The sequence below is a fragment of the Anolis sagrei genome, chromosome 2, assembly GCF_037176765.1.
Source record: "Anolis sagrei isolate rAnoSag1 chromosome 2, rAnoSag1.mat, whole genome shotgun sequence".
NCBI classification, from domain to species: domain Eukaryota; kingdom Metazoa; phylum Chordata; class Lepidosauria; order Squamata; family Dactyloidae; genus Anolis; species Anolis sagrei.
The window spans coordinates 8,552,979-8,575,990 of record NC_090022.1 but is presented as its reverse complement, the minus strand read 5'-3'; the positions used below and the strand labels follow the sequence as shown (position 1 = coordinate 8,575,990).

General features: G+C 44.5%; 1 protein-coding gene across 4 annotated transcripts; it reads right to left on the bottom strand.

The window, feature by feature from the left end:
* Positions 1–21,683, bottom strand: LOC132765786 (zinc finger protein 436-like). Of its 4 annotated transcripts, none has more exons than XM_067465348.1 (6): positions 21,600–21,683; positions 19,735–20,257; positions 18,758–18,848; positions 18,212–18,291; positions 17,877–17,997; positions 3,933–4,056 (listed from the first exon to the last, which is right to left on the bottom strand). In XM_067465348.1, exons 2-6 carry the CDS (start codon positions 20,149–20,151, stop codon positions 4,001–4,003), a joined length of 765 nt encoding a protein of 254 aa, XP_067321449.1. In that variant the 5' UTR covers positions 20,152–20,257; positions 21,600–21,683; the 3' UTR covers positions 3,933–4,000. The 4 variants fall into 4 exon arrangements, with proteins under 4 accessions (XP_067321450.1, XP_067321449.1, XP_067321448.1 ...); XM_067465347.1 differs by lacking the exon at positions 3,933–4,056 and adding an exon at positions 13,268–16,080; XM_067465350.1 differs by lacking the exon at positions 3,933–4,056 and adding an exon at positions 13,268–13,974.
* Between the last annotated feature and the right edge of the window lie 1,329 nt (positions 21,684–23,012).

The following is a 23,012-nucleotide window of genomic DNA, read 5'->3' as shown; positions in this document are numbered from 1 at the left end:
CCTCAACCAATGGCTGATACCAAATGAGAGACTCCCCCCTGGGCACACAAGAGGACTGGGCGACTTGGAAGGCGCTGAACAGACTGCGTTCTGGCACCACGAGATGCAGAGCCAATCTTAAGAAATGGGGCCACAAAGTGGAGTCCACAACATGCGAGTGTGGAGAAGAGCAAACCACTGCAATGCAACCTGAGCCCTGCCACGTTCACAATGGAGGACCTTCTTGCGGCAACACCAGAGGCACTCCAAGGGGCCAGATACTGGTCAAAGGACATTTAATCAACTACCAAGCTTGCAAACTTTGTGTTTTGTCTATTTGTTAAAAATGCAATACAACTGTTTGGTTGCTCCTGACACGATAAATAAAATCTCCTTAGGTTCTTGTGGGTTTTTTCGGGCTATAGAGCCATGTTCTAGAAGCATTTCTCCTGACGTTTCGCCTGCATCTATGGCAAGCATCCTCTAACCTACCTGGGTACTAGCATCCTCAGAAGCCCTTCTCTCACTCCACCACCATCCCAAGCATGGCTGGTGGATGGAAAATAATCATATGCCTAAATTTCATACAATATGGCAACTCCAGCAAAGTGCCAATTCCTTTCTTGGGCTACCATCCATATGGGTTATGGAATGAGCTTGTTTTCTATGGCTCTGGAGGAAGAGATCTAAAACACTGGATGATTTTTAGATATTGTAAACAGATTTGGTTAAGTACAAGCATAATGACGCTTTACCCAGAGATGACACGATCCCTAAATTCTCCTCCATGACTTGCTGGTACAAGGCTTTTTGGCTTGGATCCAAGAGAGCCCACTCCTCCTCCGAGAAATCCACAGACACATCTTCAAACGTCACCTGAAAGGGAAAGAAATGTTGTTTGCAAGGAGAAAATGCCATCCAAATCACAAAGGAAAACAGGCCATTTGTGATTTGTGTCTTTGCATAAGTCATTCATTGAAAACATCTTGGATTGAAGGAAAGGAGAAGAGAGGCTCCCCCACCCCCGTGTGCCAGGGATCCTGCTGCCTACCTGATTTGGTACCACGGAATCTCCTCTTACAAAAGAATCATGGAAAGTTGTGTTACTGTCACTTGGCTGTGTTTCACTGCCTGTGAAAGAGAGGAAAGACACCAGGGAGGGTGAGATCGGTCCCTTTTCCAGGCTGCCCTACAGTTCCTTCCCTTGGAAGCGTGCTGCCCTCCCCTTGCCCCATGGACCCTCTTTGGATTTTGATCTCAGGTCTTTGGTCTTCAATGTGGACTATTTTGTTTTATGGAGATGTTGCGATATAATCCCAGGAAATGTATTTATTATTATTATTTATTTACAGCATTTATATACCACTTTTCTCACCCCTAGGGGGACTCAAAGCAGTTTTCACGTAGATAATGGCAAAAATTCAATGCCTTACAACTACAATATTAAAACCATACTTTAAACATAAATCATATTAATGTAGAGGGTTGACCATATTAGTTTCTGTATTTGTGCCAATGTAGCAAAGAGCATATTCACCACTGTAAGTATCCAGAGAGAAGCAAAGGAATGAAGTAATTTTGAAAGTGGCGGAAATACATATTTAAGGTAAATGTCTCCTGTCAACAGCATTCTTAAGCTCCCAGGCTCCCCAATGTTTTGGGGTTTTTTTTAATTCACACAGTTCAGACATTTCTTGTCTATTCAAGACGATGTGAGAAAGCAAGAAGGACCCTATGAGGAGTGGCTTAAAGAGCTGGGAATGCTTAGCCTGCAGAAAACATGGCCAGCTCTTTAAGTTGCTCCTCGTAGGGCTTGTCCTCCAGACCCTTGTTCATTTTAGTCGCCCTCCTCTGGACACATTCCAGCTTGTCAACATCTCCCTTAAATTGTGGTGCCCAGAATTGGACACAGTATTCTTTGGAGGCTAGATGGCCATCTGTTGGGGATGCTCTGTATACGATTTTCCTGCTTCTTGGCCAAATCGGGTTGGACTGGATGGCCCATGAGGTCTCTTCCAACTCTACGATTCTATTATTCCATGACCACTGCCCATCCCTTACCAACTGTGGTATGTTCTCCATTTCCAGTCTGGGCAACACACATGGTGTCTGAAGGAGACTCCTCCACCTGGTTGGTCTCATTCACAAAAGAGTCCTGCACCTGAACAAGTGGCAAGGATCACAAAGAAAAAGAAAGATATTAAAATGAGGGAGGGATCTCTTTCTGCAACCTGTTCCAGAACACTTGGAATATGATTTGTTTTCTTCATCCTGTACAAGAATCTGCCTTTCCTTGGTTTTGGTGTGGGAATGCTGCCTTCATTTGGGCCTTGCACTCTGCTTCAGGACTCGAGCTGAAATGGAAGGGCTACTGCTGAGATGAAGGAAGTACTTTATTTAATCTGGGGGTTGACATTTAGGGCAACCCTACAGGGCCTCTCGGGCTGAGTAACCTAAGTCTGTATATCTGTGCTTTCAGGTCCCTGTTGAATTATCTCTACCTGTGAATAATATACAGGGCTGATCTGGCCGGGGTGATCCATGCCTTGGTCACCTCTAGATTGGACTACTGTAATGCGCTCTACATGGGGCTGCCCTTGAAAACAGCTCGGAAATTTCAACTGGTCCAACGGGCAGCTGCCAGGATGTTAACTGGTGCTCCTTACAGAGAGAGGTCAACCCTCCTGTTCAAGGAGCTCCACTGGCTGCCGTTTATTTTCTGAGCTCAATTGAAGGTGCAGGTGATTACCTACAAAGCCCTGAACGGTTTGGGACCATCCTACCTGCGTGACCGCATCTCCGTTTATTAACCCATGCGCTCACTTAGTTCATCCGGAGAGGCCCTGCTCGTAATTCCGCCTGCATTGCAGGCTCGTTTGGTGGGGACGCGAGACAGGGCCTTTTCTGTGGTGGCCCCCCGACTCTGGAATACCCTCCCCAAAGATCTTAGACAGGCCCCTACGTTGGCAGTCTTTAGAAAGAACTTGAAGACTTGGCTGTTCCGATGTGCCTTTCCAGAATAGGAAAACTCCCAACAACAAGTCCCAGAAGCACTTTATTAGAAATTAAGATTGCTGGCACACTGCACTTACCCTATAATCCTTACATATCATCTGTCACATCAGCACTTTTAATCTGTACCCATTACTCTGGCCCGGCCCAGTTTTATTGTGTCCTGGTGTATTGTTTATTGCTTGTTGTTTAATATTGCTTTAACTGTTTTTAAGTTTACCACTCTATAACTACAGATCATTACACCTGGTTATACCACCCTGAGGAATGGAGAGGACTGCCCCCTCCTCTCCGTGAGAGCCCTTGGGGGTGAAAAGTGGGAAATTGTGGCACCCCAAGTCTCTTTTCCAGGATGAACACACATGGGTCCGCCTTTCCTAATCCTTCCCTGAACTCGTTCCATCTTGTTTCTATTATTCTTAAAGTTAGCCACATGAAAGTGAATGCGATAATCCCAGGCTGAGGAGTTCAGAAGAGTTTTATATTAACCTTCAAATCAATTATTCCTGGTTCCTTGAAACTACAAGATGAACCTCTCTCTCTCTCACCTGTGGCTTCTCCCGCTTCCTCTCCTCTTCCTGACTCAGGAGGAAGCCTTCAGCCAAGGCCACGGCCTGGGAGCTGGTCTCTGCCCCACATTCCCTGACCCAGCGCTCCATCTCCGCAGGAAGGACGGCCAGGAACTGCTCCAGGATCACCAGGTCCAGCATCTCCGCCTTGGAGTGTCGCTCGGGCTTCAGCCACAGGCGGCACAGAGAGTGGAGGTGGCTGCACACCTCTCGCGGACCCAAGGCTTCCTTATAACGGAAGTGCCTGAAGCTCTGGCGCTGAAGGTGTGAATGGAGCAGAGTGCTCTCCCAGTCTTTCCTCCAAGGGTCCTCCCAGAGTGCGCTATTGTCCTCTGCCTCAACAGCAGAAGAAAATACTTCTATCTGGGCAGGAGCTGGCTCTTGCCCTTCCATCTTGATTCTGCGCTTCTAGGCTGCCTTCAAACTGGATCAAAATGTGTTCACCTCTTCCCTCCAGTGACATTCAAAGAGGAAGGACTGGGAGGACTGGTGGGGCCTGCAAACAAAACAAAATGAATGAGGTCAAAATGTGAATACTCTCAAGGCGGAATAACATTTTGTCGTGAATGTTGATTCCACAACCTCCGCTATAATGAGCCAATACTCTCAAGGCGGAATAACATTTTGTCGTGAATGTTGATTCCACAACCTCCGCTATAATGAGCCCTCCTCCGCAAATAACCTGCTTCTCTGTATTGTCGAAGGCTTTCTCACTTCTGCAGGAGTCTACCGTATACCATGCAGCTGTGGACAAGTCTACATAGGGACCACCAAACACAGCAAGGCCCAAACAGACCCACCAAGAAAATCCAACAAATGCTCCGTTCAGCAAAGGACAAGAGGGATCCTCTCACCTCTGCAGGAGTCTCCCGTGTACCATGCAGCTGTGGACAAGTCTGCATAGGGACCACCAAACGCAGCATTGCCCAAACACGAATCAAGGAACATGAAAGGCACAGCAGACTACTTCAACCAGAGAAGTCAGCCATAGCAGAGCACCTGATGAACCAGCCTGGACACAGCATATTATTTGAGAACACAGAAATGCTGGACCACTCTCACAACCACCATGTCAGACTACACAGAGAAGCCATTGAAATCGACAAGCATGTGGACAATTTCAACAGAAAGGAAGAGACCATGAACATGAACAAAATCTGGCTACCAGTATTAAAAAACTCTAAAATTACAACAGCAAAACAGCAGAGAGGAAACAACCAGGCACATCTTAACACCTCTCAACTAAACATTTTCCCAGGCTCAGCCAGGCCTTCAATTGCTAATGAAGGTGGTCAGCTGAAACATTCACACCTAGCTTCAGCAGAGAAGAGCTCTTTGCCCCACCCCAGTCATTCCACAGATATATAAACCCATTTTCCTATTTCCAAACAGACGTCACTACCTCTGAGGATGCTTGCCATAGATGCAGGCGAAACGTCAGGAGAAATGCCTCTAGAACATGGCAATATAGCCCGAAAAAACCCACAAGACTCCATCTGTGTTCATATTTGGGAATATGGAGTATTCATGCCAAGTTTGGTCCAGATCCATCATTGTTTGAGTCCACAGTGCTCTCTGGATGTAGGTGAACTACAACTCCCATACTCAAGGTCAATGCTCACCAAACCCTTCTAGTGTTTTCTGTTGGTAATGGGAGCCTTGTATGCCTCGGTTGGTTCAATTCTATCATGCTATTTGATTGTAGGTGAACTATAATCGCAGCAATTACAATTCCCTATCTATCTATCTATCTATCTATCTATCTATCTATCTATCTCTATGGCTCTTTGTCAGGAGGACTTTGATTACGTTTTCTTGCCCTGATGAAGGGAGTTGGACTGGATGGCCTGGAGTGTTTTCTGTTGGTAATGGGAGCCTTGTATGCCTCGGTTGGTTCAATTCTATCATGCTATTTGATTGTAGGTGAACTATAATCGCAGTAATTACAATTCCCTATCTATCTATCTATCTATCTCTATGGCTCTTTGTCAGGAGGACTTTGATTACGTTTTCTTGCCCTGATGAAGGGAGTTGGACTGGATGGCCTGGAGTGTTTTCTGTTGGTAATGGGAGCCTTGTATGCCTCGGTTGGTTCAATTCTATCATGCTATTTGATTGTAGGTGAACTATAATCGCAGTAATTACAATTCCCTATCTATCTATCTATCTATCTCTATGGCTCTTTGTCAGGAGGACTTTGATTACGTTTTCTTGCCCTGATGAAGGAAGTTGGACTGGATGGCCTTGAATGTTTTCTATTGGTAATGGGAGCCCTGTATGCCTCGGTTGGTTCAATTCTATCATGCTATTTGATTGCAGGTGAACCATAATTGCAGCAATTACAACTCCCTATCTATCTATCTATCTATCTATCTATATCTATGGCTGGATGGCTCTTTGTCAGGAGGACTTTGATTACGTTTTCTTGCCCTGATGAAGGGAGTTGGACTAGATGGCCTTGAGTATTTTCTGTTGTTCATGGGGGTTTTGTGTGGGAAGTTTGCCCCAATTCTGTCATTCGTGGGGTTCAGAATGCTCTTTGATTGTAGGTGAACTGTGAATTCCAGTGACTACAACTCTCAAATGTCAAGGTCTATTTCCACCAAACTCCATTTGTGTTCATATTTGGGCATGTGGAATATTCGTGCCAAGTTTGGTCCAGATCCACAATTGTTTGAGTCCACAGTGCTTTCTAGATGTAGGTGAACTACAACTCCCAAACTCAAGGTCAATGCTCACCAAACCCTTCCAGTATTATCTGTTGGTCATGGGAATTCTGTGTGCCAAGTTTGGTTCAATTCCATCCTTGATGGAGTTCAGAATGCTCTTAGATTGTAGGTGAACTATAAATCCCAGTAACTACAACTCCCAAATATCAAGGTCTATTTCCCCCAAACTCCAGCTGTGTTCATATTTGGGCATGTATTGAGTGCTTGTGCCAAGTTTGGTCCAGATCCATCCTTGTTTGATTCCACAGTGCTCTCTGGATGTAGGTGAACTACAACTCCCAAACTCAAGGTCAATGCTCAGCAAACCCTTCCAGTATTTTCTGTTGGTCATGGGAATTCTGTGTGTGCCAAGTTTGGTTCAATTCCATCCTTGATGGAGTCCAGAAAGCTCTTTGATTGTAGGTGAACTATAAATCCCAGTGACTACAACTCCCAAATTTCAAGCTCTATTTCCCCCAAACTCCAGCTGTGTTCATATTTGGGCATGTACTGAGTGCTTGTGCCAAGTTTGGTCCAGATCCATCATTCTTTGAGTCGACAGTGCTCTCTAGATGTAGGTGAACTACAACTCCCAAACTCAAGGTCAATGCCCACCAAACCCTTCCAGTATTTTCTGTTGGTCATGGGAATTCTGTGTGCCAAGTTTGGTTCAATTCCATCCTTGATGGAGTTCAGAATACTCTTTGATTGTAGGTGAACTATAAATCCCAGTGACTACAACTCCCAAATTTCAAGCTGTATTTCCCCCAAACTCCATCTGTGTTCATATTTGGGCGTGTATTGAGTGCTTGTGCCAAGTTTGGTCCAGATCCATCCTTGTTTGAGTCCATAGTCCTCTCTGGATGTAGGTGAACTACAACTCCCAAACTCAAGGTCAATGCCCACCAAACCCTTCTAGTGTTTTCTTTTGGTCAAGGGAGTCCTGTGTGCTAAGTTTGGTTCAATTCCATCGCTGATGGAGTTCAGAATACTCTTTGATTGTAGGTGAACTATAAATCCCAGTGACTACAACTCCCAAATTTCAAGCTGTATTTCCCCCAAACTCCATCTGTGTTCATATTTGGGCGTGTATTGAGTGCTTGTGCCAAGTTTGGTCCAGATCCATCCTTGTTTGAGTCCATAGTGCTCTCTGGATGCAGGTGAACTACAACTCCCAAACTCAAGGTCAATGCCCACCAAACCCTTCTAGTGTTTTCTTTTGGTCAAGGGAGTCCTGTGTGCTAAGTTTGGTTCAAATCCATTGTTGATGGAGTCCAGAATGCTCTTTGATTGTAGGTGAACTATAAATCCCATAGACTACAACTCCCAAATGACAAAATCATAATTGGGGGGGGGGGGGGACTCAAGGCGGCATCCAGCAGGGAACAATTCTATGCCTCTCCAATGTATACATAATTAAATACATAAAAATAATTACATACATTTGAAACCAATAAGTCACATTCAATTAAAAACCGTTTAACGCCATAATTCTGCAGTTAGAGACTCCCTCAAGCTTGCCTGGAGTCCATTTCCATGTCACAGCTTCAAGAGTGGGAGCAGGAATGGATGAGATTGAGCGCCTCTCCCTGAAGACAGGAAATGACGTGCTCACCACTGGCCGGAAGGGGCGGGGCTTCCTTCCTTCCTTGCTTCCTTCCTGTCTCCTTCCTTCCCCTTTGGAAGTCTGGCCTCTGCTCCCCAGGAAGCCTTTTGTTTGTGTGGAGGGCCACAAACAGGGAAAACCAGCTGATCCCTAATCCATCTAAAACACAGACATGTGCCTTTCATCTCAAGAACAGACAAGCATCCCCAGCTCTGAGGATTATTACCTGGGAAGGAATCCCACTGGAGCATTGCAGCGCACCCAAATACCTGGGAGTCACTCTGGACCGTGCTCTTACCTACAAGAAGCACTGCCTGAACATCAAGCACAAAGTGGGTGCTAGAAACAATATCCTACGAAAGCTGACTGGCACAACCTGGGGATCACAACCAGACATAGTGAAGACATCTGCCCTTGCGCTATGCTACTCTGCTGCTGAGTACGCATGCCCAGTGTGGAACACATCTCACCACACTAAAACAGTGGATGTGGCTCTTAACGGTTCCGGCCCAAGCTACCTATCTGACCGCATCTCTGCCTATGAATCCACCAGGACTTTGAGATCTTCCGGGGAGACCCTGCTCTCGATCCCGCCTGCTTCTCAAGCTCGGCTGGCGGGGACGAGAGATAGGGCCTTCTCGGTGGTGGCTCCTCGGCTGTGGAACGCCCTTCCTACGGACATTAGACTAGCACCATTTCTAATGGTATTCCGCAAAAAGGTGAAGATCTGGCTGTTTCTGCAGGCGTTTGAGTAATTTAGTGCAATCTGGTAATGGAACATAGGAATGGAACAATGGACGACGAACCTGGACTACGCTTGGATGATGAGAAGATTGGGTACGGTTGTTTTTTGTAATAATTGTGCACTGTAATTGCTTATTGGTAATTTATGGATAATGTGTTAAGTCAATTGTTATATGTTGTATGGAACCACTGCTGTTTCTACTGTTTTTACTGTTTGTGAACCGCTGTGAGTCGCCTTCGTGCTTGAGATACAGCGGTATATAAGCAAAGTAAATAAATAAATAAATAATGAGACATGCCGCATTATCACGGGGTGTCTGCACCCTACACCACTGGAGAAATTACACTGCTTAGCCGGTATCGCACCACCTGACATCCGCTGGGAAGTAGCAGCCAATAGTGAAAGGACCAAGGCAGAGACATCTCCAGCTCATCCCGTTTGGGTATCAGCCAGCACGTCAACGACTTAAATCAAGAAATAGCTTTCTAAGATCTACAGAGACACTCGCTGGAACACCTCAGCAAGCGAGAGTCCAAAAGTGGCAGGCTCAAACCCAGCACCTCCACCAATGATTAAAAACCGATTAATTAAAAATGATTAAACCGATGATTAAAAAAACCGATGATTAGAAATAATTAATTAGTGCAATGATTGGTTAATGAACACTGGAATGGAACAATGGATGACGAATCTGGAACATGTTTTTGATGACGAGACGACAGTGAATGGGTATTGTAGTAACTGTTTATTAATTGTGTAATGTGTTAGGTTGTTAACTGTTTCTGTACTGTTGCACTGAATTTTTGCTGTTCGTATTTGTTGTGAACAGCTGTGAGTTGCCTTCGGGCTGAGAACAGCGGTATATAAGTAAGGTAAATAAATAAGTAAATAAATAAATGACCTTCTGGATTGTGGCCCGTTATTTATGGAATGCCTTGCCAGTTGAAACCCGGACCATCCGAGAGCTACTTCATTTTCGGAAAGCCTGTAAAACCTTTCTTTTCTGACAAGCTTTCGATGGGTGAATAACTCGGATCTATGTCTGTTCTCATTTTTATTGCATTTTAAAGTTGGTTGTATTGTTTTAATCTACTGCTGTAAACCGATCCGAGCCAAATTGGGAGTGGCGGTATACAAGTCAAATAAATAAATAAATAAAATACCAAATGAGAAACTTCCCCCTGGGCACACAGAAGACTGGGCAACTTGGAAGGCGCTGAACAGACTGTGCTCTGGCACCACAAGATGCAGAGCCAATCTTAAGAAATGGAGCCACAAAGAGGAGTCCACGACATGCAAGAAGAGCAAATCACTGACCACCTGCTGCAATGCAACCTGAGCACATGCACCATGGAGGACCTCCTTGCGGCAACACCAGAGGCACTCCAAGTGGCCAAATACTGGTCAAAGGACATTTAATCAACTACCAAGCTTGCAAACTTTGTGTTTTTTTAAAAAAAATATCTGTTTGTTTGTTTTGTTCTGTTAGAAATGTAATACAATGGTCTGGTTGCCCCTGACACGATAAATAAATGTGGAGGACCTTCTGGGAGAGAGAAGGAGAAGCCCTGGGCTCCTCCTCACCCACTTCCCTTCAGGGGCAGCCCTGGCCTCCTTGGGAGCCTCCTTCCTTCTCTTCCACTTCGCTTCCAGGCCTCCTGCTCCCCCCCCCCCCCCCACTGGGAGACACAGAAAGAGAGGCACCCAGGATGAGGGAGGGATTGGAGGGGCCACTCACCCCTGTGCAGGGACACCCAGCCCTTCCCCCTCCTCACCCACAGCCCCAGAGTGCTGTGGAGCCTTCTTCTTTGGAAGCTTTTAAGCAGAGGCTAGATGGCCATCTGTCAGGGGTGATTTGAATGCAATTTTCCTGCTTCTTGGCAGGGGGTTGGACTGGATGGCCCGTGAGGTCTCTTCCAACTGTGATTCTATGATTCTGGCCCTCCACCAGTGTCACTCATCAGGAATGGGCTGGATGGGGGAACTCAGCTTGGAGCTGAACTCAGTCAAAGCAGTGGTGCTCCTGGTTGGTGAGAAGGCGGGTCAGGGAACAGGGATCCAGTCTGCGATTGACCGGGGTGGGGGGGGAGCTCCACACTTCTCTGACAGGCCCATACTTGGGGGGGGGGGGGGGGGAGAAGCCCTGCATTCAGCCTTGAACTGAGAGGCCCACCTCTCTGGAGTGTTTGATCCCCTACGTGATTGGCAGTGGTTCCTCGCTCCTTCGCTGTCCACTTATCGCAGACTCACAGTTTCGTGGGTTTTTGTCCACTTATCGCAGACTCGCTGTTTCGTGGGTTTTTTTTAAAAAAAGAAAGTCGCCCTCCTTACCTTCCTGAAATTGGCTATATGGTTGATGATATTTTTAATGTTTTTTTAACTTAATGTTTTACTTACTGTTTTAAACTGTTGCTATTTGTGTTTATATTTGTATTATATTGGGGCTTCAAATTGTGGCCGGGTTGTAAGCTGCCATGATTCCCCCCTTGGGGATTGAGATGGGAAGGATACAAATACTGGAAATAAATAAAGACTTTCATGGCTGGAATCACTGGGTTGTTATAGGTTTTGTTTTTTTTGGGCTATATGGCCATGTTTTAGAGGCATTCTCTCCTGAAGTTTCGCCTGTATCTCTGTCAAGCATCCTCAGATGTTGTGAGGTCTGACTAAAACCCTTCTATTTCGGCAGGCTTTTGAAGAAAGTTTTTCACACCATAGAATCATAGAATCAAAGAGTTGGAAGAGACCTCATGGGCCATCCAGTCCAACCCCCTGCCAAGAAGCAGGAATATTGCATTCAAATCACCCCTGACAAATGGCTTCCAAGACTGAAGGTGCTGTGTTTTATGTAGACACACAGGTTTTTAAGTGGTTGTATTAGTTTGAGCTATTCATTTTTTCATATAATTTTAATTGCAAAAATATGAGGAACGAAGAAGGGTTGTTAATGTTTCTTCCCGCAATTTTCACCCCAGCCTTGCATTCCTCAAGCCCCGCACATTGCATGATGTGTTCTGCATACAAGTTGAATAGGTTGGGTGAGAGTATGCAGCCTTGCTGTGCGCCTTTCCCAATCTTGAACCAGTCTGTTGTTCCATGGTCAGTTCTTAACGTTGCTACATGGTCCTTGTACAGATTCCTCAGGAGAGAGACAAGATGGCTTGCTTTGCCCAGACCACCAAGAACTTGCCACAATTTATTATGATCCACACAGTCAAAGGCTTTCGAATAATCAATACAACAGAAAGAGATGTTTTTTTCTGAAACTCCCTGCCTTTCTCCATTATCCAGCGGATGTTGGCAATGTGGTCTCTCGTTCCTCTACCTTTTCTGAACTCAGCTTGTACATCTGGCAACTCTCGCTCCATGTCTTGCTGGAGTCTTCCTTGCAAGATCTTGAGCATTACCGTACTACATTCCCCCATTTAGATGGATTATATTTGCCAAATTAATATTCAACCACAACATTCCAAGCTCAAAACCAACCAGATGGTCTGCAAATCATCATTCAGATTCTGTGATGAATTTAACATGGGGATTAATGGAAGGAGCTCTGGTAATTGTTAATCACTTCCTTCTTTCCATTCGACCTTAGCAAATAGACTCAGCGCAAAATTATTCCCTTAATATCAAAATATACAGAAGAGACTCAGAATTCTAAACACACTTTTTCACTAGGATAAACTAGATTAATTCTCTCCTACATATGTCATGAATATCATTTCAATAACTTTAAAGCAGGGGTCCACAAACTTTTTAAACAGAGGGCCAGGTCACAGTCTTTCAAACTGTTGGAGGGCCAGATTATAATTTGAAAAAAACATGAATGAATTCCTATGCATGTCACATATCTTATTTGTAGTGCAAAAATAACTTGAAACAATACAATAATTAAAATGAAGAACAATTTAACAAATATAAACATATTAGTATCTCAATGGGAAGTGTGGACCTGCTTTGGGCTCATGAGATAGGATTGTTGTCGTTGTTGTGTGCTTTCAAGTCGTTTCAGACTTAGGTTGACCCTGAGCGAGGGCCGGGTAAATTACCTTGGAGGGCTGCATCTGGCCCCCAGGCCTTAGTTTGAGGATCCCTGCTTTAAAGCATAGATTTATTTATTTTCTATTAATTTTGGGTATTTTTACCCCGCTCTTTTCAACCTCGTAGTGGGGACTCAGGGCGGCTTCCACCCGGCACATATTTGATGCCTACAATTAAACACAACAAAATACACAACAAACAGTAATTATAAATAATTGAAACATTGACTTAATACAATAAAATCTACTAGAAAAGAAGCTAGCCTGGTGGCCATCGTTTGGCCGAGTTCTGAGATTAGTGATTCCATTCAGCTTATCATAATCCGTTTCCAAAGCTCTAGTTGTCATTGTCCTCGTCAGTCTGCCAGATTTACCCAAAGGCCTGGTCCCATATCCATGTTTTTAATTTCCTTCTAAAAGAGAGGAGGGATGACGATGACCTAATTTCCCCGGGGAGTGAATTCCACAGGCAGGGGGCCACCACTGAGAAGGCCCTGTCCCTCATCCCCGCCAGTCTCGTTTGTGACAAGGGTGGGGCTGAGAGCAGGGCCTCTCCAGAAGATCTTAAATTCCTAGGCGGGACGTAGAAGGAGATATGTTCAGACAGGTACGCTGGACCGGAGCCATATAGGGTTTATTTTTATTGCAATTTCCAGTGTGAAGGGGATACATCAGATTACAGAACTTTTACACAAAAAATGACATTAGACATGCAGACATAGAGATTCTGTGCAACTACACTGGATTTACAATTACATTATTTAACAAACAAACAAAGGAGAAATACATTTTCAATCAGCATTCACACATTCATCCTCATGCATCCAAATATTACCATATCCTTTTCTCCCTCCTTGGAGACACACGCTAAGCCAGACCCAGCTTTCCTGCAGCCTGCCAATGTATAGTCCCAAAACTTCTATAACCCCGTAATTTCAAAATGCATCCTTTCCCTAAGCACAATGCCAAGGACGAGATCTCTGTTTTCCATACAGCAGAACCTGCACAAAATCCAGGACTCGAAAAGCACACTTCTTCCTCTTCCCTTGAGAAAGAAGCCCAAAGTGACCAGAATCATGCTTTCCCATAGCATATCTGACACTCTCCAAATACACCATCTCTGTCCTTCCCGTGGACCAGAGAGGCAGGTGAACCACATTCCTCAGGTCTGCCATATTTGAGAATTATTAGATTGAGTCTTTTATAGGAGTATTCTGCTGATGTAGTTCCAAAGTTGTAAATTAATGACAGACATCTTCCATCCTGGCTTCATCTCAGTTTCCTGGCCAGATGCAAGGCTTGTGTTGACTTCTTTCTTAACATAAGGAAAGTTGTAAACATTTCTGTTATCATTTCTGTTGTCACAGTTCTTATGAGAGTTTACTTTTCAGTTCATATTATCAACTTTTAATTACAGTCCAACAAGCGGGTTAATCAGTGCAGGCCTTAATATGTTACTGGTGTTTCCAAAACTATTAACTCCATCCATACATCCTTCCATTTATTCCCACACATCATGTTAAATTCACATTTATCAAATCTGCAATGGTATTTTCATGATACATATTTGAAGAAACACCAGGTGTCTTCAGAGATTGAATACATACACACACAAAAGTAATAGATATGTTATAGATAGTACAATTAAATATTCACCATAACTAGTATACATGAATGGATAGGAAAACAATTTATTAGTGATGCTTTATTGGCTATTTCATAAAAGAAATCCCCATACCCATTCCCACACTTGTCAAACTTTTCAATTAAAAGCATTTTTAACCCTGAATATACATGACAGGAGTTGCAGTAACCAGTATGGATGAATGGATAAAAAAATCCTTGTAGCATTTCTTTACCTCTCCAAATATTATAACTTGTGTTTAATAAAGAAAATTGGTCAGGTTATTATTTTCCCCAAAAGCCACGGCTTTTTATACTCGGTGTTTCTTTGACATTGATTCATGCCCTCTCTGATGTAAAACAAGTGAACTTGCCTTTACCCCATGGGTTGACTATTTCTTTCATGAGCATTGACAGTTAAAGCTTGTATTTCATCTAAAGCTCTTTCCAAACTCTGTTTTTCCTCCTATGTGAGTTGCCTGATGACAAACAAGGCCTCCCTTATGAGTGAAGCTCTTTCCACACTCCAAGCATTTAAATGGCCTTTCTCTGAGGTGAATTGCTTGATAAATAAGGCGTTTCTTTTGATTGAAGCTCTTTTCATACTGCAAGCATTTAAATGGCCTTTCCCCCTGTGAACTGCCTCATGACAAACAAGGCGTTTCTTATAACTGAAACTCATTCTTCACTCTGAGCATTTAAATGGCTTTTCTCTTTTGTGAGTTGCATGATGAAGAACAAGACCTTCCTTATGACTGACACTCTTTCAACACTCCAAGCACTTGAATGATCTCTCTCCTGTGTGAGTTTCCTGAAAGGCTTCTCTTTTGACTGAAGCTCTTTTCACACTGCAGACATTAAATTGGCTTTCCCCCTGTGTGAGTTGCCTGATGGTAGACAAGGCCTCCCTTCTGACTGAAGCTCTTTCCACACTCTGGGCATTTAAATGGCTTTACTCCTGTGTGTGTTGCTTGATGACTAATAAGGCTTCCCTTTTGACTGAAGCTCTTTTCACACTGCAAGCATTTAAATGGCTTATCTCGTGTGTGAGTTGCCTGATGACGAATAAGGACATGCTTGTGTCTGAAGCTTTTCCCACACTCTAAGCAAGTAAATGGTCTTTCTCCTATGTGCGTTTCCTGATGATAATCAAGGCTTCTCTTTTGACTGAAGCTCTTTCCACACTGCAAGCATTTGAATGGTTCCTCTCCTGTGTGAGTTGTCTGATGATAAATAAGGGCATGCTTGTAACTGAAGCTTTTTTCACACTGCAAGCATTTAAATGGCTTCTCTCCTGTGTGCGTTGCTTGATGACTAATAAGGTTTCCCTTTAGACTGAAGCTCTTTTCACACTGCAAGCATTTAAATGGCTTCTCTCCTGTGTGAGTTGCCTGGTGACGTACAAGGTCTATCTTTTGACTGAAGCTCTTTCCACATTCTGAGCACTGAAATGGCTTTACTCCTGTGTGAGTTGCCTGATGGTAAACAAGGCCTCCCTTCTGACGGAAGCTCTTTCCACACTCTGGACATTTAAATGGCTTCTCTCCTGTGTGAGTTGCCTGATGGCAAACAAGATGTGACTTCTGACTGAAGCTCTTTTCACACAGCAAGCATTTAAATGGCTTTACTGTTGTGTGAATTGCCTGATGACAAACAAGGCTTCCCTTTTGACTGAAGCTCTTTCCACAGTCCAAGCATTTAAATGGTTTATCACTTGTGTGAGTTGCTTGAGAAAAGGTAAGTGCTTCCTTCCTACTGAAATTAATTCCATCTTCCAAATATTTAAATTGTGTCTTCTCTATTTACATGGTTTGAGAACAAGGGAAGTGTGACCATGTGTTGGAAAGAAAAGGTTATATTACAGTTAAAAAGTATACAAATTGCAAAATACATTTAACCGAGACAGTCCTTTTCCACCACCCTTTCCAACACTGACTGTTAAGAAAAAAAATCTTGTATTTATTTATTTATTTATTTATTTATTTGGGGCATTTGTGTCCCATCCTTCTCGACCTCTGAAGAGGGACTCAGGACGGTTTTTGCTCTAAATATTATATCAGACAATGGATTGAAAAGAAAAGCTTATATTAAAGTTAACAAGCTTATAATAGATAAGTTTAGAGACAGCCCTTTCCCACAGCCATTTCCAACACTGGCTGTTAAGAGAAAAACATATTATGCCTTTGCTCTAAATATTATACCAGGATATAAGTCTCAAAATAAATTATAATGCAATCAGGGCTGAGGAAAACAGACCTGTTTCCTTAGCCCAAGTTTCTCTGGAATCCCCCGTACTTCTGGCACAAGAAAGGTAAAAACCCTTGATCTGCCTGATGCCACAAAGGTAGGTGAACTTAACCCCATGGCGTCACGCAGCAGAACAAACATCCAAATTAAGATTAGAAGCCAGAATAAAATTGCCAGTTTAAAAAGGACTGAATGAAGATGCACAGAACTGATGTTTGACATTCTTTCTGTTTTGTCACTCCTTAAATTATTGATTAAATGTTACTTCTCCCATTTTAAACCCTGAGGAGAGGCGGATAAGAAATATAATAATAATAATAATAATAATACCACCAACAATAACAATAATAATTTGCTGCCACGGCTCCACTGGCTGCCAATTTGTTTCCAGACACAATTCAAATTTCTGGTTATGACCTATAAAGTTGTCAGGTTTTACAATGTATTGTAATGTAATATAGCTGAGTCATGCACTGCTAATGGGCTTCTATTGGAAGTCATGCATTAACTGTATATAGGGAATCATTTGGGAAATGTGTTCTGGCCTAGTCCAGGTGATTGTGAATGATGTAATCCTGGGTCTGAGTTAAGTTAATGGGTTGTTGAACCAATCAGAGATTGCTATGTGTAATTGTATAGAATTGTATATAAGGAAGTCATGGACCAGCCCATGCCAGAGCTCCCTGTTGGCCGTCACCACCCCCAGCTCCTTCAAGGTCAATCCAGTCACTTCAAGGATCCCATCCATCCATCGTCGAAGGCTATATATAATTAAAAGAACCTGTCTGCTAAGACAAGATATAACTGTATGCTGTGGTAAGTATGTAATATCATCTAGACTGGGGGAAAGACAATGGTAAAACTGACAATGGACGGGTATGTGCTCAAGTGTCTGTAAAAGGTTCCAGAATGACTGCAGGCTGTGGGAGCAGTTGACTGAAAATACTGTGCAGGAAGAAGCTACTGGAAAACGCTGAAGTTGTGCAACTGATCTGCTGCTGAATTGTGAAGTTAATCTCAACAAAAGTCCTGAATGGCTCAGGTCCAGGCTATTTGATTCATTATATCTCCTTGTGCAAACCTACCTGGGTGCTAGAATCCTCAAGAGAAGCCCTTGTCTCCCTCCCACACCATCACAAGCATGATTGGTGGATGGAAAATAACAATTGTCTAGATATCTCATGTGGCAACTCCACCCAAGTGCCAATTGTCTTCTTGGGCTGGCCCCCATGTGAGATATGGAATGAGCTTGTTTTCTATGGCTTCAAAGGAAGAGATCTGAAACACTGGATAATTTTTAGAACTTGTAAACTGATTTGGTTAACTACAAGCAGAATGGAGCTTTACCTAGAGATGACACGATCCCTAAATTCTCCTCCATGATTTTCTGGTGCAAGGCTTTTTGGCCTGAATCCAAGAGGGCCCACTCCTCCTCTGAGAAATCCACAGACACATCTTCAAAAGTCACCTAAAGGGAAAAAATGTTATCTGCGAGGAGAAAATGCCATCCAAGTAGGAAAAAAACCTGGCCTTTTGCGATATATGTCTTTGAATAAGTCATGCATTGAAAACATCTTGTATGGAAGGAGTGCAGAAGACAGACTTTAATTTAGAGTCAGGGCAACATTCAGGGGACAGGGAGACTTGACTATCCCCTTCCCTCCAGGGATCCTGCAGCCTACCTGATCTGGTCCCGCAGAATCTCCTCTTAGGAAAGAATCAGGAAAAGTGGTGCTACTGTTACTTGGCCATGTTTCACCGCCTGTGAAAGAGAGGAAAGACATCAGGGAAGGTGAGACTGGTTCCTTTTTCATACTAGTATCATGATTCCTTGCCTCAGAAGCCTGCCACCCTCCCCTTGCCCCATGGCCCTCCCTCCTTGGATTTTGATCCCAGATCTTTAATGCGGGCTGTTTTGTTTTATAGGGGTGTTGCGACTTATTCTCAGAAAACGTAGAGGGTTGACTGTAGTAGTTTCTGTATTTGTGCCAATGTAGCAAAGAGCACATTCACCACTATGAACATCCAGAGAGAAGCAAAGGAATCAAGTCTGAAAGTGGCGCAAATAAGTATTGTGGAGAAATGCCTCCTGTCAACAGCGTTCTTAAGCTCTCATGCTCCCCAATGTTTTTCAATTTACTCCCTATTTTTTCCATTCACAGCTCAGACATTTCAGTTCTACTCAAGAGGAGGTGAGCAAACAAGAAGGACCACTGCCCATTACTTACCAACTAGGATATATTCTCCTTCTCCAATATGGACGGCCCAAATGTGTGACTCCTCCACCTGATTGGTCTCATCCGCAAAAGAGTCCTCCACCTGAACAAGCAGCACAGATCACAAGGGGGAAAAAATATTTGAAAAAGGAGGGATGGCTCTCTTTCTGCAACCTGTTGCAAACCCTAGACTGGTTTTCTTCATTCTGAGGAAGAAACTGCCTTTCCTTGATTATGGTGTGGGAATTCTGCCTTCGTTTGGGCCTTGCACTCTGCTTCAGGACTCGATCGGATGTGGGAGGGCTACTGTTGAGATGCAGGAAGTACTTTACGTAATCAGGGGGTTGTCATTTGGGGCTACCCTAGAGGGGTTCTCGGGCTGAGTAACCTAAGTCTGTATATCTGTGCTTTCAGGTCCCCGTGGAGTTATCTCTACCTGTTAATAACATACAGTTTCTTAGGGAAAGAATATTCAGAAGTGGTTCAGCCAGCTGCTTCCTCTGAAATTCCTCAACTTGTTTCTATTAATCTTCAAAAATTACCATTCTATAACTACTGGGTTATACCACCCAAGAAAACAGAGAAGAGGACTGCCCGTCCTCTCCATGAAAGCCCTTGGGGGATACAAAGAGGACAATTGTGGCACTTCAAGGTCAACACACATTCTCTGAACTCATTTCAACTTGTTTCTATTATTCTTAAAATTAGCTACCTGATACTGAAAGCGATAATCCTGGCCTGAAGAGTACAGAAGGCTAAAATTGCAGTCGCCTGTTTTTCTGGCTAAACCACCCATAGCTGGAAAATGTCTACAACACATGGATAGTAGTTTAATATCATTCTTCAAAATAATTTGTTTCTATTATTCTGACAATTAGCTCCCTGAAACTGTGGATGATTATCCCAGCCTGAAGAAGTTTACATTATCCTTCAAAACAACTATTCTTGGTTCTTTGCAACTACAAGAAAAATCTCTCTCTCATTCTCACCTCGGGCTTCTCCCGCTTCCTCTCCTCTTCCGCTCGACTCAGGAGGAAGCCTTCAGCCAAGGCCACGGCCTGGGAACTGCTCTCTGCCCCACATTCCTTCACCCAGCGCTCCATCTCTGCAGGAAGGATGGCCAGGAACTGCTCCAGGATCACCAGGTCCAGCATCTCCGCCTTGGAGTGTCGCTCGGGCTTCAGCCACAGGCGGCAGAGAGAGTGGAGGCGGCTGCAAAGCTCTCGGGGCCCCAAGGCCTCCTCATAGCGGACATCCTGGAAGCGCTGGCATGGAAGGTCTGAATGGAGCAGATTGCTCTCCTGGTCTTTCCTCCAAGGGTCCTCCCAGAGTGCTCTATTCTTCTCTTCCTCAACAGCAAAAGAAAATACTTCTATTTCGGTGGCAGCTGGCTCTTGCCCTTCCATCTTGGTTCTGCGCTTCTAGGCTTCTAGGCTGCCTCCAAACTGGAGGAAGATGTGTCCACCTCTTCCCTCAAATGACATTCAAAGCAGAAGGACTGGGAGAACTGGTCTGTAAACAAAACATTAATACTCTCAAGGAAGGATAACATTTTCTCATGAATGACTGCTGACTGACATCTTGATCTGCAGAGAATCATAGAATCATAGAATCAAAGAGTTGGAAGAGACCTCATGGGCCATCCAGTCCAACCCCCTGCCAAGAAGCAGGAATATTGCATTCAAATCACCCCTGACAGATGGCCATCCAGCCTCTGCTTAAAAGCTTCCAAAGAAGGAGCCTCCACCACACTCCGGGGCAGAGAGTTCCACTGCTGAACGGCTCTCACAGTCAGGAAGTTCTTCCTAATGTTCAGATGGAATCTCCTCTCTTGTAGTTTGAAGCCATTGTACCATTGCGTCCTAGTCTCCAAGGAAGCAGAAAACAAGCTTGCTCCCTCCTCCTTGTGGCTTCCTCTCACATATTTATACATGGCTATCATATCTCCTTTCAGCCTTCTCTTCTTCAGGCTAAACATGCCCAGTTCCCTAAGCCGCTCCTAAGAAAAGAGCAACATGAGCCAACAATGTCATGTGGCAGCTTTAAAAGCCAATGGGATTTTGGCCTGCATCAATAGGAGTCGAGTGTCTCTAGATCCAGGGAAGTCATGCTCTCCATGCTCTATTCTGCCTTGGTTAGACCACACCTAGAATCACACTGTGTCCAATTCTGGGCACCACAATTGAAGGGAGATGTTGACAAGTGGGAATGTGTGCAGAGGAGGGTGACTAAACCGATCAAGGGTCTTGACCCATGGCCCTCATCATATTTCCTCTCAGCCTTCTCTTCTGCAGGCTAAACATGCCCAACTCATTAATCGTGTAATGAAGTGGCATTGTGTTGTTATTGTATATTCTTTGTATGTTAACACATGTGGTGTCATCTGCATATCTGAGGTTGATAATGTTTCTTCCAGCAATTTTCACCCCAGCCTTGCATTCCTCAAGCCCCGCACATCCTCGCATGATGTGTTCTGCATACAAGTTAAAAAGGTTGGGGGAGAGTATACAACCCTGCCGTACGCCTTTCCCAATCTGGAACCAGTCTGTTGTTCCGTGGTCAGTTCTTACTGTGGCTACTTGGTCCTTGTACAGATTCCTCAGGAGAGAGGGAAGGGGGCTTGGGATGCCCATCCCACCAAGGACTTGCCACAATTGGCCATATAGCCCGAAAAAACCTACCACAACCCATATAACTCTCTCCTCCTTTGAGAATCCCTCCCCATCCTTTTCCAGGCAGGTCCTTGGAGGGGGGGGGCAGCCTCTCCCACCCACTTTCAGCCCCACAGCTGCCATGGAAGGCCCTTGGCCGGCCTTCGGAGCAGCCCCACCTGAAGAGGGAAGAAGAGACTCACCTGCAGCGCCTTCCCTGGCACGACAGACACCCTTCTGACAAAGAAGAAGTTTTCCGGTGCCTCTCTAGGAATGGGACGCGCTCATCGCTGGCCGGAAGGGGCGGGACTCTGGCTGTGGGAGGCTCCTCCTTCCTTCCTTCCTGCTTCCTCTCTAGGATATAGAATCTATGATTCTATGATTCTCTATCCTAGAGAGGAAGCAGGAAGGAACTCCTGCCCAAGGAAGCCAGGATAAGTTGGAGATATGGACAAGCTGGAATGTGTCCAGAGGAGGGCGACTAAAATGATCAAGGGTCTGGAGAACAAGCCCTATGAGGAGCGGCTTAAGGAGCTGGGCATGTTTAGCCTGAAGAAGAGATGGCTGAGGAGACATGATAGCCATGTATACATATGTAAGGGGGAAGTCATAAGGGGGAGGGAGCAAGCTTGTTTTCTGCTTCCTTGCAGACTAGGACGCAATGGAACAATGGCTTCAAACTACAAGAGAGGAGATTCCATCTGAACATGAGGAAGAACTTCCTGAATGTGAGAGCTGTTCAGCAGTGGAACTCTCTGCCCCGGAGTGTAGTGGAGGCTCCTTCTTTCATAGAATCATAGAATCAAAGAGTTAGAAGAGACCTCATGGGCCATCCAGTCCAACCCCCTGCCAAGAAGCAGGAATATTGCATTCAAATCACCCCTGACAAATAGCCATCCAGCCTCTGCTTAAAATCTTCCAAAGAAGGAGCCTCCACCACACTCCGGGGCAGAGAGTTCCACTGCTGAACGGCTCTCACAGTCAGGAAGTTCTTCCTAATGTTCAGACGGAATCTCCTCTCTTGTAGTTTGAAGCCATTGTTCCGCGTCCTAGTCTGCAAGGAAGCAGAAAACAAGCTTGCTCCCTCCTCCCTGTGGCTTCCTCACATATTTATACATTTGGAAGCTTTTAAACAGAGGCTGGATGGCCATCTGTCAGGGGTGCTTTCATAGAATCATAGAGTTGGAAGAGACCTCATGGGCCATCCAGTCCAACCCCTTGCCAAGACGCAGGAATATTGCATTCAAATCACCCCCGACAGATGGGGGTGATTTGAATGCAATATTCCCGCTTCTTGGCTGAATGGGGTTGGACTGGATGGCCCATGAGGTCTCTTCCAACTCTATGATTATATTACTTTCACCGCGCAAGGGACTCAGGGCAGATTACAATGCACATATACATTGTAAACATTTAGTGCCATTAGACATACAGTGTTCCTTCACAGTTTCGCAATTCACTTTCAGCGGACTAGCTGGTTAATATTCTAAACCCTAACTGCGAAACAGCGAGTCCACGGGCACAGTAACAGTATGATAGCTGGGTCCGGAAGCTCCGAGCGTTATGGAGACACCGCATCGCTCCTTCAGGATCAAGAGAGACTTAAGAAGGAATGT